Source organism: Gossypium raimondii, chromosome 5 (assembly GCF_025698545.1).
Source record: "Gossypium raimondii isolate GPD5lz chromosome 5, ASM2569854v1, whole genome shotgun sequence".
NCBI classification, from domain to species: Eukaryota; Viridiplantae; Streptophyta; class Magnoliopsida; order Malvales; family Malvaceae; genus Gossypium; species Gossypium raimondii.
Window position 1 is genome coordinate 45,033,780 of NC_068569.1, and position 20,070 is coordinate 45,053,849.

General features: G+C 31.7%; 1 protein-coding gene across 2 annotated transcripts; it reads left to right on the forward strand.

Moving 5' to 3' along the window:
* Positions 1 to 844: 844 nt before the first annotated feature.
* LOC105766193 (uncharacterized protein At3g49140) lies at positions 845 to 10,803 on the forward strand. Of its 2 annotated transcripts, XM_012585555.2 has the most exons (12): positions 846 to 1,028; positions 2,422 to 2,545; positions 2,958 to 3,189; positions 3,566 to 3,668; positions 3,869 to 3,933; positions 4,604 to 4,720; positions 4,813 to 4,917; positions 5,620 to 5,773; positions 6,631 to 6,740; positions 7,172 to 7,321; positions 8,855 to 8,950; positions 10,292 to 10,803. In XM_012585555.2, exons 1-12 carry the CDS (start codon positions 995 to 997, stop codon positions 10,400 to 10,402), a joined length of 1,401 nt encoding a protein of 466 aa, XP_012441009.1. In that variant the 5' UTR covers positions 846 to 994; the 3' UTR covers positions 10,403 to 10,803. The 2 variants fall into 2 exon arrangements, with proteins under 2 accessions (XP_012441011.1, XP_012441009.1); XM_012585557.2 differs by lacking the exons at positions 3,566 to 3,668; positions 3,869 to 3,933 and having other exon boundaries at positions 845 to 1,028.
* The last annotated feature ends 9,267 nt before the right edge of the window (positions 10,804 to 20,070 follow it).

Here is a 20,070-nt window from a genome sequence, read left to right on the forward strand (position 1 = left end):
AGATCATGTTTAGTTACCTTAATAAAGCATACTTATATATTTAATCCCATAATTAAACAAAAGTGGATGCTAATATTAACATCAACATCTACTATCTCATGCTATTTATTGGTTTAATAACCATTTTAGCCCCTTAGGATAATTTCTATTTAAGTCCTCAAGCGTTTTCTTAATTAAAACTCTATAACGATTGGACTTTTATAATTCAGTCACTGAGCCTTAATTAACTATTTTATTGGCTAGTTTACTCAACCATTCTTCAACATATTTTTATATTAACTCCGTAAATATTCCTATTTTATATTTACAAACTCTATTTACAAAAATGATATCCTAAAACCGCATGTTTCGATACCACTGAAAATCAGACCGTTACAGAAACAATTGTCAAAGAGATCTTAGGGGTTGATGTTGGAGAAGAAGATGACAATGGCCTGATGATGGTGGTTATGGTGATGATGATTAGATGATGATGAAACAAAGAAACCAAAGTTATTAAGGGTAATTTTTAAAATATTATTATTTAATAGGAAATTTTATTTCACGTTAAATTTTCGTTTACTATTTTAAGATAAGTGACTAAAATATATAATTTTTCGTTTACTATTTTAAGATAAGTGACTAAAATGATGGATTATATAGTGTGAAAGCCTAAATTGCTTATTATTTTTATGCCTAAAATCAAAATTTTTGAAAGCGTAAATAATATAAGGAAAAAAAAGCGAGCTAAGTGCTAATAATATTTTTCATAAAAGATAATATAATTTATTTTCCTTATCCTAGTCCGAAAGTGAAAATGACAGTTATGTCCACTACTCGAATCTGTTTTGTCTAGGTTTGTAACAGACATTTCTTTAATATGATTTTGTCGATATTTAGTGTCTTTTTTCTCAAAGCTCTGCTCTGAACACTCTTTCCGACAAAAGATTTGGATGGATCAATCATTTTGTCACTGTCTTCTCTGATCCCTTTCCCCATCTCTCCCTCTTATTTCATGGCGATCGCCGCTGCTTCTTCCTTCTCCGTCGGTAATTACATTCAAAACCATCTTTTTATTTTACTTGCACCCAAATTCTTTTTATGATTGTGGATTAATTGGGAATAGACGAATGAAGAACAAAGATTTATTTATTTCTTATTGTTTTGGTTAAGTTCCCATTCTGATTTCCATGTTTTGAAGCAAACCCTTTTTGTATTTCTAATCTTCGATGCCTGATTTGCTGTTTAAAGCCTAAATTAGATGAAATTTTATTATCTTAAATGTGCCTACATGCATGTAATGTTTTTTTCTCTTTATTCAAGTTGATTTCTGTTGATGTGATGAAAATATGAAGCAAAAAAGTGTAATTGTTCAAGGTCTGGTTTTATCATTGTTTTTCTTCACTATCTTTTCTTGTTCATGCTCAAATTAGGGATGGGAATGCAATGGAACGGAAATGATTTATAAATATTTAAGGAATTTTAAAAGATGACTTGTAAATATTTAAGTAGCTAAAAAAGAAAACTTTCGCTTGGAACGGTTTATTAGATTCAGTAACCCTTTCTGTGGAAATCATCAGAATACCTACGTGCAAATGGGCACACTTCATGTTCTTTAATTTAGTTGTCTTTCTGGGTTTTCCCCCCTTTTAATATTATTTTAAATTTATGAAAAGGGATTGGGAAAGCAAATTGCTTTGCCTAATAGTGAACCAATAATAAATTTCATTTTCACAAGAAGTGACCTCTTGCTAGGTAATTGGTAAATAGTGGTGAGCAGAATTCGGTCTAAACCGACAAGATTGACCAGAACTGGCATGATTTGGTCAATTCAGTTCAATTAAAACGATGTCATACTTGGTTGGTTATGAGCTTTGGTTTAAATAAGTTAATTTGGTCTTTTTTCAAATTGTGAAATGAGTAACCAAACTGATTGACTCAACCAACTTATAATAAATATGTTTATGTATTTTTAAACATAATTATATAATATATAATATATAATATACAAATATTTTATCTAAATCCAACCCAATTACCATTCTCACTAAGTTGGTTAATCGAGATAACCAGCCGAACTAACTCAGTTTGGTTATTTCAATTATGATTTCATGGTCAGATGGTTACTGGTTATTTTAAATTGGGGTCAATTTCAGTTTTTCTAACCGAGCAGGTTGATTGCATGCTCTGGATTCTATACTTGATTTCCTCTGTCAATGAGGGGCGATTAAAATGTATAGAGTATATGATTCAGTGTATTATGCTAGGTCTTATACTCAAGTTCTTTCTTACACCGACATAAAATTCTAAAGTTATGCACATTTTGTGAATATTTGTTCATACATCTTAGTTTATTAGTGTGGCTAATTCTAATGTTTGCATTTGCATTTGCATTTTCATGACATCTTCTGATAACTCTTTCTTGTTGAACTATGCTATTAGGTTCTTCCCAGTGTCATTTATGTCAAGTAGAAGGGGCTTATTACTCACCATTAGTTGGTGTCAACAATGGTTGGATCAGACATACATTTGATGGCTGCAAAGTGACAGACTCGCCCGGCATAAGGTGTGCAATAGTTAAATGGATCTGAGTTTATCTGGAAAAGAGAAAACCGTTTCTGTATTGTGTAAAAATTTTGTTATTCAATTACCTATGTTCAACGCTCATGTCTGATGAGTATTCAAGACATTGAAATGGGGATATAACCCTCCTAATATGTGGAAAAACTTCAAAAAAAGAATTGAACCTGCCTGTGTCGGACTAGTACCTGTATGACACTCATACTTGAGTATAGTAACTTAGAGTTAAATAATGATCATTGCATATGTTTTGTTATGGTTGTTTCCGGGGAGAGTTTCATGTATTATTGTAATGTCATCTGATGAGAAGGTCATCACCAGATGACATTCTATTATCTGGTCTTCTCAGCTGATTTGTCTTTAAATCCAATTGGTTGAGATGCAGTTTTCCATTTCAGTGTCAGATGCAGGAACCCGTTTTTTGGATCAACACAATTTCATTGGTTGTCTATGGGACGTGATCTTTCCCTTTCAAAAGTTTTAGTTGCCGCGGATTATTCTGATTCTGTTCCTAATCCATCGAGTTATGAAAGCAACCAAGGTTATCACCCTCTTGAAGAACTTAAAGTTTGCAAAAGGATCCAGGAGATACAACTGTCATCAGCTGAAATAGCAAGGACAACCGTCGAGGTGAATTTTATAATTACTCAATTGGAAAAAAAAAAACCTTAGTTTAGACAATTTGAAATGAGCTGAATTTATTTGATAGTGTCATCAGTGTGTTTGTTAGACTGACGACATAAGCATCCTTGTTACTTGGACTCAGTTGTGAGTGTCAGATGCAAGGATGTGTCCAACACTGGTATGTTAAACTTTTTTTCAAGATTTTTTAGGTATTTGGAGATTTCTTCGAGGTTCCAAATACCTATGAACAGACTTGTGTTCAATATAAGTCTCAGACATGTGCACTTGAAGAAAAATTAAGAGTCGGAGCAACATATATAAACATAACTTCCTCTGCAACAAGAATTCATGTTTATGCTTTTCTAGTTTTTGCTTGCCTTAGGCTAACAGCAGTGCTTTGCTAGTCTTTCCCGGAACAGTACATTCTGAACCTCATGAACAGATTTCATGGGCTGAGTTTCCATATGTTGTTGATGATTATGGAGGTAAGTTTATTGGAGACCACCTTTGAGCTCTATTAGGCTTTTATTCCCGTCAAGGCTTTAGGATTTGTCTCCAGTTTCCTTGTATATGTATACAAATGAGCACACACCTACATATGCATATATATATATATATATATTAAACCATTAGTTCTCTTTATGTGTTAACCTAATTTATGTGTTATCTTTTCTTTCAAATTTAGATATCTTTTTTGAAATTTTGGATGATGAGAACATCTTAAAAGATCGCGGAGCGAGTAACCTTGTGGTGAGGATATCATTTCTACTCAAATGTTGTTTTGATTTTCTAGCTCAAGTTTGGTGCCACTCGTTACTTCAAAATTACGTGTCATTTGGCTAATCATTTAGAAGCTGCTAGTGTAACAGTTTTCATGCATTGCAACGTTGTTTTGACTCTTCATCTTTTTTTAAGTATATGTGTGTGACACATATTTGGACATGGGTATTGGAATATGATTCTCAAAAGATCTTTCAAATACATGGAAAAAACTTTAAAAAATTGAATATACTCGTATCAAATACATACTTGCATCCGATGCTCTCATATGAGTATGAGAATCCAACGGAATGGTGATTAGTTAAGCTTGTTGAGATATCATAGCAAAATCTGTTACTCAGGCTCAAGTGTGAGTGTTTAATAAGGGTGTGTCCAACATACGTATATTTAAGTTTGTTCCGTGTATCTAGAGGGTTCCTAGAGGGTTATACTCTTGCCGAAATATATGTTGGACATGGTTATTTTAAGAAAAGTGAAGAGAGCCAGAACACCATAGACTACAACAAATGTTCAAAATAGAAATGCTAACAGTTGATTAATGGAATTATTTTTTCTAAGTAACTCTACATTTCCACTTGACTTTAATTCCTATTCAATGAGTGCCATATTCTAAAATTTGTAATGATTTCTTTTCTTTCAGAATGTTCTGATTGGGATGGACATTCCCGTACGAGAGAATAACCAGGCAGTCGGTGACTTCAACTATTCGGACATCGGGATTGATGATGAAGTTCCTTTTGACGATGAATATTTTGAGGTTAGAAACCACTGATTATTGACTTCTGAAGTGAAATCTGTGATATTCTCTTTTGTTAATTTTGGCTACTCAAGTCCCATTCACGTAAATAGGTTATGGATTCTGAAATATACGAGGCTCCGGTTCGTTGGGGGATGCCAGATTCGGCTGATAGCAGCTGGGTTCATCCTATATATTTTGCCAAGTGCTTGATGAAGGTGATTGTGCCTGAGTTTCCCTTAAGTACTAGTTGTATTATAAGTTTTAATTGTACTCAATGACTATGTTACTCGGACTCTAGACTGATGGGTTATGCGTCTGACACGGGTATGCTCAAGTTTTCTTAGTTTTTCTATATATATGGTGGATTATACCCTATACCCATGCTGAGTATGTGTCAAACACAAGTCTTGGACACTGATACTTAAAGAAAAATAAAGAGTTCCAAGTAACATGGATCAATGATATCAGGGATGAAGCAAGCCCGGTATGCCCCCCCCCCGGCTAAACAGGATAATTGCAGTTATAGCCCCTTGTAATAATCAATTAGTTAATTTAAGCTTTTTTGACCCTTTGATTCATGGAAAAATTGCATTTTTCCCTCTAAAAAAAGTAGTAATTCTGTTTTTTTTTGGCCAAACCAAAAAAAAAAAAAGTAATTCAATTTAAACCCTTTTAACAAAATTTTTTAGCTTTGGCCCTCCTTAGATTTTATAATTTTATATCAGTCCCTGAATGATATTACGAGTTTTATCCTTTTCTATCTCCAATATGCTGCTAAGACAGTTTTTATCATGAGTTTGGTAAGGCAGAAGTCTTAATTGGATCGAAGAGAATTCATGAGATGATGAGTAGATGCATATTTGCATTTTGAATTTTATAGGTAACTCTGTTTACACTTAGTTTCTGCATTCATGCAGGCTGTTCATGTAGAACATGACAGGAAAATGGACCATCCCTCTAATGGTGTTTCGATTGTCGGTTGCCTTCGACCAGCCTTTGCTGATGAAGAATCATATCTAAGAAGGCTATTCCATTTTGACTATGATGAAGGATACACCTCAGATTGGAAAGGTTTCTTATATTTCCACCCTAATACCATAATCAAGAACCTATGTTGCTTTACTCAAAAAAAAAAAAATCTATGTTGCTCAGACTCTTCATTTTGTTTGAAGTAATCATATTCGAAATATGTATCAGACGTATACAGACATGGATATGGAGAGAAACTGAATATGCTCATGTCGAACACCTATCCGTATCCAATGCTTGGATCCTAATTCGAGTAGCATATATTAGCACAGTAGACCTCTTTATCACTCAATTCTTCATTTTTCTTGTAGTATTTGTGTCTTAACACCTGTGTTTGAGGCATATTAAGACATGGGTGTGGGAATATGACTCTTCAAGAAAACTAAAAAAAGTAAAAAGAAAACATACTCATGTTGGACGCATACCCTTATCAAATTTGTTGACACAGCTCAGTTTGGAATGCGTATCCCAAGAATTAGTCTCTTAACGAGACTTTTGTAACTTCATTTGAACTTCTGTTACTAAAACTCAGGTTTGTCATAGTATACTTTACATAGGTATGGTATGTTTAAATTTTTATAAGTTTTTAATGTATTTGGAGGATTCTTAATTGGTTATATCTCGTATCCATGTTCTAACACGCACTAAATACAGTACTTCAAGAAAATTGAAGAATTGGAGCAACATAGATGAAATTACTTAATTCGGAATTTCTTCAAGCTGTTTGGAGATCTCCCTAGCTTTTTTCTAGTAGTGGTTTGCTTGTGGAAGCTTGCAAACACTACTACCTTTTGGTCTTTTTCTTTCAGAAGGGGAAATATAACTTTTTTGGTTAGCAAATTAAGAGTTGATTAAATCTTTAATTTGTCTTTGATCTGCTTGGTTTTGCTCTTGTGTAGATGGCGAAGCTCCAAAACCAAGTTCCAAATATGGTGGAAGTAAAAGCGGCTCAATACTTTATCGGTTGGAGATAATGCAAATTGAACTGTTCTCTGTATATGGTGCCCAGGCATGTAATTTACTCTCTCTATCACGAAATTGTAGGATTTGATTCAGAATGGTGGTGAATTGGACATATATAGTTCAAATGAACAGAAGCATGGATGAAAATCTTGTTTTCTTTTATAAAGTGATTGCCTTGAAAAATGTTGGAATCCTGAAATAGATGATTTCTCAGTTGTGTTGTTTGAACATTTCACTTTTCTTGAAGTATTCGTGTTTGACAATAATAATACATGAATATGGGATACAACCTTCAAAGGTTCTCCAAATATAGAAAGACACTTTGAAAAGTCTAACAATACTTGTGGTGGACATGTACTCATACCAACACTTACACTTGAGTCCGAGTAACATGGTTTCTCAAAACAACCAAAATTTTCATTTCATGAGTTGTGGTTATTTGATTCGTAATTCTGTTTTATTTTGGTATATTTGCAGTCCCTAATTAGCTTGAAAGACTTTCAAGATGCTGAGCCTGATGTTCTTGTACACTCTACTTCAGCAATTTTGGAGCGTTTCAGTGAGAAGGGAATCTGGTGCAATGTTGCTCTAAAATCTCTATGCAAGAAAAAGGGTCTCCAAATAGAGGTAATAGATAAAATGTTAACTTACTTGGCAAGTCTTTGTACTAGGCTGAAGAGTAAATTAGTCCCTTTATAATAAAGCTGAGCAATTTAGGGTGTGTTAATGTTTTTTGCATTTTCCTGTATTTATTTCGTGGAAATAGTTTGGTCAACGGAAAGTTAGTTACTAGTTTGGAAAATGATTTCCCCAAGTTATTTTTCAGAAAACAATTCTTTATGAGTAACTTGATTTTTATAAAATAATTAACTTGAATAAAGTAAAATATTATTATATTAATAATAAAATTTTAATTTTTAAAATATTAATCCCAAATATTATAATTTTCAATATTATTAAACACATATTTATATTTAATTTTATGATAAATTATTAATATAATTTCTATAATTTATTATTTTAACAAAATTATTGAATATTACGATCCTATTTTAATAATAAATTTTAACATTTAATATACTTAACTTCAAACTAAGTTTTAATTAGATATTATTTATTATAAAATATTATATTATAAAATAAATTTCGATTTTGAAGGAAAATACTTTTATAATATTTTGTAACAAATATAATTTATGTTGTGTATGTTTAACTGAAAACATGTTTCAAAAATGATTTCAGAAAAAATTATCAAACAAAATAATTTATGCACAATCATCTAAACACTAAAAATATAAACTTTTTCAGAAAATCAATCCATTTTTCAAGAAATATTTTACAGAATCTGTTTTTAGTGAAACAAACTAATTACCGTGCATTCAATTTTGAAGTAAAAAGGTAAAATTTTAAATGCTGTAAACCTGAACGTTAAAAATTGCTGATTTTTGTGTTTAAAAAGTGACATGAAGACTAAAATTCAACATTTGCAAAACACAACAAAGACTAAATGTTCAAATTTTTGGACATTACTTTAAAACATGACAAGTCACCATTTCTCAATATTCAACCTTACCGCCGTGTATAGTTTTAACTATTGCTTCAAAATTAAATGTACAAGGATTAATTACTCATGTTTATAGTAGGACTAATTTGCTCATAAACTTATAGTACATAGACCTGCCAATTAGTTTAGCCTAAACAAAATCTTAGATCTTTTGACCCATATTACTCCGGTTTTTTATTTTTCTTTTAAGCACCCGTGTCCGGTTCTCACATCCAACACATGCATTTGATATATACTATTCATGAATAGGGAGATGGATATATGACCCTAAACTATGTTCATCAGATTTGGGTGTTAGTGTTGGATTTAGATGTGTTTGACATGAGTATGTCCAATTCTTTTAAAGTCTTGTCCCATGTCTTGATATGCATCAGACACGAGTACTTCAAAAACAAAAAAACATGATTCCATTTCCAACACAAGCAAACTGACTAAGTTTCAAGGAACTAGTATGTCATCCGTGAGTTTGAAATGTGTTTACTTGTTTAGAAGAGTGATAACAGATTTGCATGCTTGTCATGACTTGAGAATTCTACATTGATATCATCGGCTACTAATTTAGTTGCAATCTGAAGTATTCATCTTTGCTGTAATAGGAAGCTAATTTGATTGGAGTCGATAGTCTCGGCATTGATGTAAGAATATTCTCTGGTGTGGAAGTACGGACTTGTCGTTTTCCATTCAAAATTCGGGTAAGTGACTTATAAGATATTGACAAGAAGAAAAATGCTCTTTTTCGTTCCAAAACATTTGCTTCATTTCTGAGATCATATGATATGAGTCTACTCATGCATTAAAAAACTGGAACGGACCAGCTGGTTCTATTTGAAATAATGTTTGGTCTGGTGGATTGAAAATTTAGAGAAATAGGCCGAAACCGGTAAGAAACCTGAACAGATGGATCAGCATGATGGCTCAATCCTGGCCTGAATTATCCCATGTGAACACATCACAAGATAAAATAATAAAAGCATGATAGGATGTGAAAAAATAGTTAAGTGTGAAATTTTTTATAAATTGTATAGTACTTTAAACATGATTATGACACAGCGTTGATGCATTGATTGCTAGGTCTATTATTCCCATTTCAATTAATATTAACTTCAAGCTTGCATTCAAAGATGTAGCATTTTCATCATGGTTTAGGTGATGCCTAAGATAACTGTTTGTACAAATTTGCAATTATCCTTTAGGTGCCTAAGATAACTTATACTTCACTTTGATTCCTATTTGATTCAAATTTGCTGCTTTACTTTTGTTTCATTGAATTTTGCTGCTAAAGTTTGATTTTTGATTGAATTTGCTATTCAATTTTAATTTAAAATAAATTGATGACAAAATTTAATAAAAATATATTTTTATATTTTATTTTAAATTTAACAAAATAATTGAATTAATATAAAATGGTTATTTTATTAAAAAACCTTAATTTTTTTTTTGGATATATGTATTTTTATTTTTCAAGTCTTTATTTCATTAAACAAAACTCAAATTTAACTTTTAATCTTTTCTAAATAAGTTTATTGTTAATTATTAAAATAAAATATTTGAATGAAATTTTCTTACTAAATTAAGCTTTCTAATCATCAGAATTAGTATTGAGTTGTAAAATTAATTAAAAAAATTAAAGTTCGTGGCCAATTTTAATAAAAATCTAAGTTTAGTAGTAAAGTCCAATCACATAAAAGCATATTTTCAAAATATATAATGGCAAATATCAATTAAAATGAAGTATAGTGGTAAGTTTCAATATTCGTGAGACAAATTTACACTAAAACCTACAATTTAATGCCTAAATTAAGCTCATCAACTTAAACCAATGCTACATATAATAGTGGTCCCAATTTCTCCACTTATATCGAGATTTAAAAGGTATGTTATTCGGATTCATGTGAGTTTTGGATATATGTATGTGTTAGTATCTTTAATTTTTCTTTTTTAAAGATTTCTTGCATTTGGAACTTAGTGATGCATAAGCCGTTCAAAATAATTTTTTTCGTGGGTTTAAAACAACGGTTCATGTCAATTTGCAGGCTATGTCTGAAGCTGCAGCTGAAAAGAAAATCCGACAACTACTCTTCCCCCGGTCTCGCCGGAAGAAATTCCAGTCTCATGGGGATGAACTTAGAGACCCAGGTTCTTAGTTTTTACCCTTTGTAGCCAATCAACCATTTTTGTGGCTTTATTCAAAGAGGGTATCAATGTCATCCGGAGTCAAAAAATGAGCGTCGGATACAAATGCACATTCAACAAAAGTAATCATTTTCGTATCTCGATATCCATGTTCAAACGTATTATCCATTGGTGTTATGAGTATTTTAAGAAAAATGAAGGGTCCTTGTATCGTAGACAGGCATTGCCTTTTAAGGCAGGAAGTTTAACCATTTAGATTGAAGTTGTAATAAATGGGTGGCTAGGTAGGCATTATCTTTTAAGCTTGGTAGCTCAACAATTTAGGTTGATGTTGTAATAAATGGGTGGTTAGATGTGGCATCTTGTACATTTTTAGATTGATATATGGTAATGGATAGTGCGGATTCAGATATTTGTGACTTATTTTTTAAATTTGGATATTGTGAATTTGGATAATATGTAAAATGAGAAGGGATTTATGAAATTGGGATGTCATGTCGTTTGTATCCCTTTTTAATGAGAAATTATCTTATGGATTTTTCTCACCACATCATCTATGGTTTCTTTCTAATTATTTAATGACATTTTAACAAATTTTTTTATGTCATTGACACATAATTTTGGTAATTTTTTTATCTCGAATCTAGAATTTTGAACCTTGAACCTTGAACCTTAAACTTTGAACTCAAATCTTGAACATTGAATTCCAGACCTCGAACCTTAAACTTTGAACCTTGAACTCTGAATTCGAACCTTAAACCTTGAAACCCAATTTTAGGATTCAAGTTCAAGGTTCAGGGTTCTAGGAGGGTTCAAGGTTTTGGGTTTGAGGTAAAATATTTAACAAAATTATGTGTCAATGACATGAAAAAATTTATTGAAATTTTATTAAATAATTGAAAAAAGACCATAAATGATATGGTGAGACAGTTCCATAAAATAATTTCTTCTTTTCAATAGTTTAATGATGAAATTCAAGGGAAAAAGTTGATGTGGTGGAAAGAGATACAAATGATGTAGTATTCCAATTTCATACAATCCCTTTTCTATGTGGATGTGATTATTAATTTTAGATATTAATTATCTAAATTTGCATTGTTTTTATGAATGATGGTTTTGGATGGATGGTGAAAATGAGTTTAGATATAAAAATTCATTAATCCACTTTACGTTTTAAAATTTTATTTTAATTTTTTATTTATTAAATTCAAATATTTAGTGAATTTGAATAGATTAGATTATTAAAAAGTTGGGTAAATTTGAATTTAAATATTATAAAAATGGTAGATATGGTGTGTGTTTTCATCCAAATATCATTGGAGAAGACATGATACATAGCTTTGTTTCTCAAATGCCGTTTGGATCCAAATTTGCTCATCAACCCATCAATGGTTCCTGGCAAAGAATCTCATCAGTGGTGACTAAGCTAGAAAGAACTACATTTTGGAATGGTTTAGTTCTAGAGAAAATTGGTAGTTTATATGCAATATTTTTATTTTCAAAATCAAACTTAAATAAAATTCAACGTGACATAAATTAAATTTCATCTTATTGATGGTTGGTTTTTCTAAAGTTTTTAAAAATTTTAAAAGTTTCCTTTTGTCTAATAATTTTAACTTTTTTTCCATTAATTTAGAAATTGATATTTTTTTAAAATTTATCAAAAGAAAATTACCTTCGATTTGGTTCAAAAATTTTAGTTTTAAATTTATGAATAAAATTGAATATATTATATTTAAGTATTACATGAATCAAAATTTAATCTATTCTCAATAGTTACGATTTTGGATCAACCCTACTTTTGGCTTGTCTCAAATTGATAAAAAAAAAGCCCTAAAATGATTCAACTTGCGTTATACCACCTCCACAAATGATTATACGTTGAGCGAAGTTCACATCAAACAAACCTTTTGTCACATCCCAAATTTGACATATCTTAGAGAAATACATATAGTGGTGACTGTTATTTGTTTTGGCGCACTTAGGTGATTGATCCGCCAATTTATAAGTTTTTGGTGAACAGATGATTGGCGTATAGAGTATCCACCATAGAAATAATTAAACAGTTTAACTTAGGTTATTCAACTATTTAAGAAAATATTAGGACAAGCGAAGAGTAAGCCTGGTAAGAGTTATCGTCGTATGCATAGTATGCCCAGTTTGCCTGAGCACTTTGTTAGTTGGGTTTTGTAATGTGAGCTGGTTAGGAGCCAACTGAATTATCTGGTCAAGTAATATTTGTACATGATCCTCATTTATATTTCCCTCGGGTTTTGTAGGCCAAATATGAGGACAAATTCAGGATACAATCGACACTTGTCAAGTTTTAATAAAGGGAAAATTGAATATATATAAATTGTGAGAAAGATTCGTTTGGATGGTTTTTCTTTCTTCAATACCACTCTCTGGTTCTTCTTTTCAAACTTATACCTTTTCTTCTTCTTTATTAAATTGGAAGCTAAAAGTTTTGATGGAATGAGTGGATGATCCACCTCCTACTAAGTTTGATAGCTCTACATGTTATGTAACACCTCTAACCCATATCCTTCGCCGGAATAGGGTTACGGAGTATTACCGAAATATATAGATCAAATACAGATATTTCATATTATTTAACATTCATGTCATAAATTGTTCATAAAGTCCCTTATATGAGCCCTTGAGACTCAACATGCATAAGAACCTAGTCGGGACTAAACCGAATATTCAGAGAAGTTTTCGTAAAATCTCAAAAATTTTCCAATGTGCAGGGGACACACACCCGTGTGGTCAGGCCATGTGGCTCACATGGCCAAGAGACACGCCTGTCTCTCAGGTCGTGTGGGCATTCAAAATAGGGCACACGGCCGTGTCTTATCCCGTGTCCAAATTTGGGAGCATTCTGACTTTGGTCACACGGCCAAGCCACACGCCCGTGTGCTAGGCCGTGTGAAAAATATTGAGCATTCTGTTTTGAATTTTAATAATGCAGGGGACACACGCCCATGTGCTAGACCGCGTGTCACACACGGCTGAGACACATGCCCGTGTCTCTGCCTGTATGGACGAAATAAGGCCATTTTATAACCAAAACACATATTTTCCATTGATGGCCCAATTGAAGAAGCCATAGATATATATACATAACAAAAGTATGCCAACTCAAGCCGTTCCAATGGCTATTTATAACCAAAACACATATTTTCCATCAATGGCCCAATTGAACCTATACATGCCTTTATACCAAAATTTAATTCTTTACATATACCGAAATGAGCCGAAGGATAATGTGATGATGTTCCGACCAGCTTCCAACCACTTCGAGCTTCCGAATTACTATAAAACAAGAAAAATAATACAAGGTAAGCATATTATGCTTAGTAAGTTCGTATAACGGGAAATTAACTTACCATTCATTTACATTTAAAGTAAGCATGCAAAATTCATCCAAAGAAATTTGGCAATTTGCCAAAACATATATAATCTCAAGAAACATGTTAGTCATGTAATTCATATGAATATCAAAAAACAAGGATGAGCTTATCAAATATCAAATTTCTATGTGATTTTAGGTGTATAACATTCAATGCAAACATATAAATATACACAATTTAGTTATATGAACTTACCTCGACAAGTGTTTGTGTATGCAAATTCTACTAATCTGACACTTTTTTTCCTTGATCTAACTTCGTATTTGAGTTATCTAGATCTATACGGATGAATTTAACATCAATTTAATACAATTCGTATTCAATTCAATCCAATTCACTTTTTAGAAAAATTACCATTTTGCCCCTATACTTTTGATTAATTACAATTTCGTCCTTAGGCTCAGAAAATGAAATTCATGCAATTTAATCCTTATTCCAAGCCTAGCTAATTTTTACATATAACAATAGCAGCCCATGTATTTCATAAAATTTAGAATTTTTCCATGAATTTTCATCTTTTCAATTTAGTCTCTAAATCATAATTTCATCAAAATTCACTTTAAAAAAAGTTGTTTATCTATCAACAACCTTTCATTTTCTACCATAAATTTCATAATTCATACATACTCATCCATGGAAAAACCTTAGTACTTTGGTAACTTAGCAAATTAATCTCCAAGATAGCTAAATTAAGCTATTACGATCTCGAAAACATAAAAATTACTAAAAACAGGACAAGATTACTTACCCAATTAAGCCAAGTAAGCTTGCTTGAGTTCTCTTCTCTTAGCTAGGGTTTCAATGTATTTTTATTTTAGGAAAGATGATAAATGATGATATTTTGTTTTATTTTATTATTTATCATCTTTATTTTTCATGTTTCCAATTTTATCCTTTTCTTTTCTTAATTTTACATGGATGAATCATCATACTTATCTACTAACCCCTCTTAATGATCTATTTTCCATATAAGGACCTCCAATTTTGAATTCCATGACTATTTGATCCTTTTAGCTACTAGAATTCAACTTTTACATTTTATGCAATTTGGTCCTTTCCATCTGATTAAACATATAATTGGTAAAATTTTCTTAACAAAATTTTTATACAATATTCCTATCATACGGTAGACCATAAAATAATTTTTAAAATAATCTTTTCTTACGGACTCAAATTTGTGGTCCCGAAACTACTGTTCCTATTTCACTGAAAAAAGGGCCGTTACATGTTAAGTTTTTGAAAGAAATAAGATAGTAAGAAGCATTTGAGTAGTGAGTTGTGAATAAGAGACCTTGCATGGGGGTTGTTTGTAATTGAGATGCTAGTCATTTGTCTATATATGAGTTTTAATGGTGATTCCATATTCTTTAAGCAGTTGCTACTGCTGGTTTGAGAGGGATGTTTGAGTTTTGGAACTCTAAGCTGTAGTTTTGATGAGTATCAAGTAAGTCTCTATTTTGGCTCTTGCATGTGGACTGTTCAATTAAAATACATATGAAGAAGATATCTAAAACAACTAGTAAGTGTGTATAAGAAGTAATGCAAAAATCCTACATGAGAAAGGTATTGTTTGAGTAAGAAGTTAAATTGAAAGCCTGCCTATGATTATCTGATATGAAAGAGTAAGCATCCGTCAATTATGTGAATAAATCTAGGTAAGTAACTTATGTGTATAACATTCCTTGTGATGCCTATGGTAGGGCAATTATCATGTGAATGACAAAACTAAATCCATGCCTTCGTATGTGGATATCGTTAATATTTAGTGCGAGGAGTTTTCCCTGCAGGAGCATCTAGTCAGCACAAGAAAAAGATTGTTCATGATGCTAGGGATTATATTTGGAAGGAAACCTATGCCTTTCAAGAGTGTGCTGACCAGATCATTTGGAGATATGTTACAGAAAAGGAAATGGGGGATATTCTTAGCGATTGCCATACTTCTTCTTGTGGGGGACACTTTGTGTAACAATCCATTTTTAGTGGTGTATGAAATGGTGGTTTTGGGACCACAATTTTGACGAGTGAGTTATTATTTTAATATTTATTTAATGTCTACCAGATTATATTAGGGTCGTATTAAAGTTTCGTTAAGAAATTTTGACGGTTAAATGGTTAATTAGTTTAAAAGGACTAAATTGAAAAAGGTACAAAAGTTGAATTTTATTAGTTAAAAGGGCTAAATGGTTATGGAAAGGAAATTTAATGGACTTAAATGGTAAATATACCATATATGTTAGAAGTGGACAAATTTAGACATGATTATGTTAGTTTTAAGTTAAATTAGTAAGGGTAAATTAGTAATTAGTTAAATAAATACAAAACAAATATCCATGAAAGGAGAAGCTTGAAGTTTGGCTAGGGCTTAATACATTGCATGGTATGATTTTGTGTCCCTCTTTTTTTTAATGATTTTTATATTTTTGAGCTTGCTTTAGCTTAATCTAGCTAGTATGGGGTCTATTTTATGAAACTTTTAAAGGTTGAGGGACTTTCCATGGATTTTTTTGAATGTGTTTTGATGTTAGTTGATAGATTATTAATCTTTGTTGTAAAATAAACATGTTCATTAAGTGATTTTGTTGAATTTTAGAAATAGGGATTAAATTATTAAAAGTATAAATACATAGGTTTTTTTGTGAATTTTAGTAATTATGGATTGTTTCAAGGTCCCTTGTAACATTGGTTAAGTTGGATTTAGGCTAAAATGAGTTATATTTAAGTTATGAGCTTAATGACTAAATTGTGAAAAGTTAAAAATGTTGAGGGTAAATTCGTAATTTTGCATAAATATGAATTATGGATTAAATTGAATTCTAGAAGTACTTAATTGAATGAAATTATTTATTTAGATTAAGATAAACCACAATCAGACTTAAATCAAGGAAAAGTTAAAGCTTCGGATTAGGGTTCGGCTATACTTCTACAACCCTAGTTATCGAGGTAAGTTCGTATGAACTATGATCGTTATAATGTTAGTTAAATTGACTAATTGCTATATTTTTTTAATATAAATGAATCTGAATATATTTGTATCAATGCTATGATGAATTGACGTATAACGAATCCCGTTTGAACCTTAAGAATTATTAGGATACAAATAACATGTCATTAGGGATTTCAAGTTTCGGGTACTGGTCTTGAATGCCCTACCGATGGCTGAGGTCCTACATTGTTGTGGATTCTCCACAGTTTATATGAGCAGGCCCATTTCACAGCTCATTTGGGGATTCGAATCCAGTGTTATAAGTCCACCAAGAGTGAGCCCTCATGTTAATAACACATTCTACGTTCAAACCAAATGTATGAGTAAACTATGATGAAGTTATATTATATATGACAGTCCATTGGGTTTTATTTGGGGACGATACAAGGGTATTCTCCTAGACTTTCTAAATGGATGAGCTACTTATGTAGTTAAGTACTTTGTCTGAGATTACTGTACGAAACATTATTATCTGACTATGTGGCCGAAAGTAAGGATCCAACTAATAGAGTCCGTTAGAGTAAGCACAAATAATGGCTCATAGTGGAAGGTATTCATCATGATCTATCCTTCATTGTAAATTTGTCGCAAGAAAGATGCATGAGTATCTTTCTTAGGTACGTAAGTGAAAATCCGCAGAAAGTATCTTGTAAAGAAGTCACTACGAAAGGGTCCACAAGGAAAACCATTGAAGAAAGGATTGGCAAAAATTACTTGCTAACATATCAACATCTCAATCTGTCTATCCCTTATTGTACATTGTTAAAGTTTCATCAATGGAACATTATGCAATCAAGATGACGCCATCAATATTGACGTATGTGTTTTGCACTAGCAAAGTCATGTGGTTTCTGAATGTCCAAATTTCAGTTCAATAGTGTTATTTTGATGCCAGGTATGGACCACTCATTAGGGCCAATTGAACTTACCAGAGTGTTCATTATGAATTGTAGGTTTGGTGGTTGATTCAAGGAATCAATGAGAGACCAGGCCAGAATTCACCAAGCTCAGGCAGCTTAGTTTGTGGTTGTAGTGATGCATATAGAGTGGGGCAACCCAAATGCGGAGTCTCAGGGTCCGAGTCGAGTTGTAAATAAAATTTAAAGTAGAATTTTAAATTTCAAGTTAAGTAATTAATTCATTGTTGTGGAATGACTGTTGAAAGTGTTTTTCTATGGGTCTTAACCTTGTAGTAAATTACTTAAGTTTAACAACTAATTCATCTATGTTATAAAGTCTATTAGATTGATTTTATTTGGCATGCGAAATGTTCTTAGTTAAATTTATATTTTAAGAGTTAATATTATATGATTTCCAACTAGCAACATATTTCCATAAGGTACGGGTTAATTAGTTAGTTATTGAAATGTAGCACCTTATAGTCTGGATCTAGCGATTGGGTCAGGTATGGGGTGTTCCAATTACCACCTAAGATACCCTCTTGGACTCACCTAGGCATACGAATACCCTCTTGGTTTCACCGCTTGGTATGGGTTCTATTTAACATGATACCTTATCAATCTCACCTATCCAGATCTTCTGCTAGGGGCGTCATTTCCTAGTATATTAAGTACTCTCGAATAAATACTTAATTTTTGGTTATTATTTACTTAATCAATGAATTAACGAAACAATCAAATTATGCAAAATATGTATAAAGCACAAATTATTCTAATATTTACATAAATATTCAATTAATAAAGTTAAAGAAAGAAATATAAGTAAAAGAATAAAATAAGAGATAGAGAATACTCCTGAACAATCTCCGCTCGCGATCATCTAACTTCGGAATAGGATTTCCCGATTAAGCAAACATAAAAAAATAAAACTAAAGAAAAAAATTGAAAACTAAATTTAAAATATGAAAAACTACTCTCTAAACAACTTCCTTGGCTCAATCTAAAATATTAGCTACCCTAATTAGGTCAACTACAAGCATTAAAACTGATAAAATTTCATTGTGCGGATGGAAACACCCCTGGCCCTAAATTGCACTCTGTTGCACCGATATCGCGAAACTGAACTTCGCAGGGTACATATTTAGCTTCGAAATGAGGTGTTGCAACACTGCATGCTGGTGTCGTCTTTGGTGTTCCTTAGCCTGAAAATGGTTTCCTGCACAGTAAAGTGACTCATCAGTCATTCCCTAGGCCCGTATTGGCCCGAAAACTCATTTACATTACCAAAATATGCGTAAAAACACTTATTTTACTAAAATTAAATCTAAGCTATTGAAAATAGAAAACGTAACGAAATAACATGAAATGGCTTGAAAACAAACTCATTAGGTGCTGAAAAGACTTTAGTTTGCCACAACGAATTGTGGCAAATCACAATCCTCTTACCATTTTCTTTTACTTAGTTTCTTCTTTGTATTTGAATTTCATGATTTATCTGTTTTTTTTTCTATTATAGAAGTTCACCCAATATTAACTATTTTATTTAAAGTACATAGAAAAGAATGAAAAATGTTATTTTTAAGAAAAATAATGCATAGATTTTGAATTGGGGGTGAGAAAGGAATTAGAATCGAGATTTAAAAAGGAAATGAAGCTCGTTAGAATCTAGATTTTGTTACCGAAAACTGGGTTTGGATGAGATTTTCGACGAGTTCTTGAATTTTCTGTCATTAGAATTATTGGGTAAAGAACAAAAGAGATGAATATGTTTATAAGGTTTTACTTAAGGAAATAATATTTAACCTTTTTTGGAGTTTTTATTTAAAAATTACCACATGTAACAAAATGGTTGGCTTAGAGATTTTTTACGAGTGTAGTTTAGGAACCATTTTGGGTAACTGAGTATAGTTTAGGTATAACTTGTGACATAAAAAAGTTTAAGTATCAATTTGAAAAAATGAGTATAATTTAAGTATAATTTTATTGTTTAAGCCTTATGTTTTTTACTTTTATTTTTCAATTTTCATTTTAAGAAAAAACTTAATTGAATAGAATACCCTTAAAGTATTGACTAGAGGTGTTCATGGGCCGGGCGGCCCGGCCCGACGGCCCGCCCGAAATATGGGAGAGTTCGGGTAAAAATATAGGCTCGAAATATGGGTTTGGGCAAAAAAATGAGGCTAGTTTAAAAAACGGGCCGGGCCTCAGGCACGACTTTTTGGCCCGGCCCGAATATATAATAAAAAATATTTTTTATATTTTTTAAATTTTAAAATATTTTTAAAATATTTTTAAAATATTTTAAAATACTTTTAAAATTTTTTAAAAATTGGTGTTTATTTTTAAAAAGCAGTAGGGCAGGGCTCTGCCTAAGAATTTTTCAG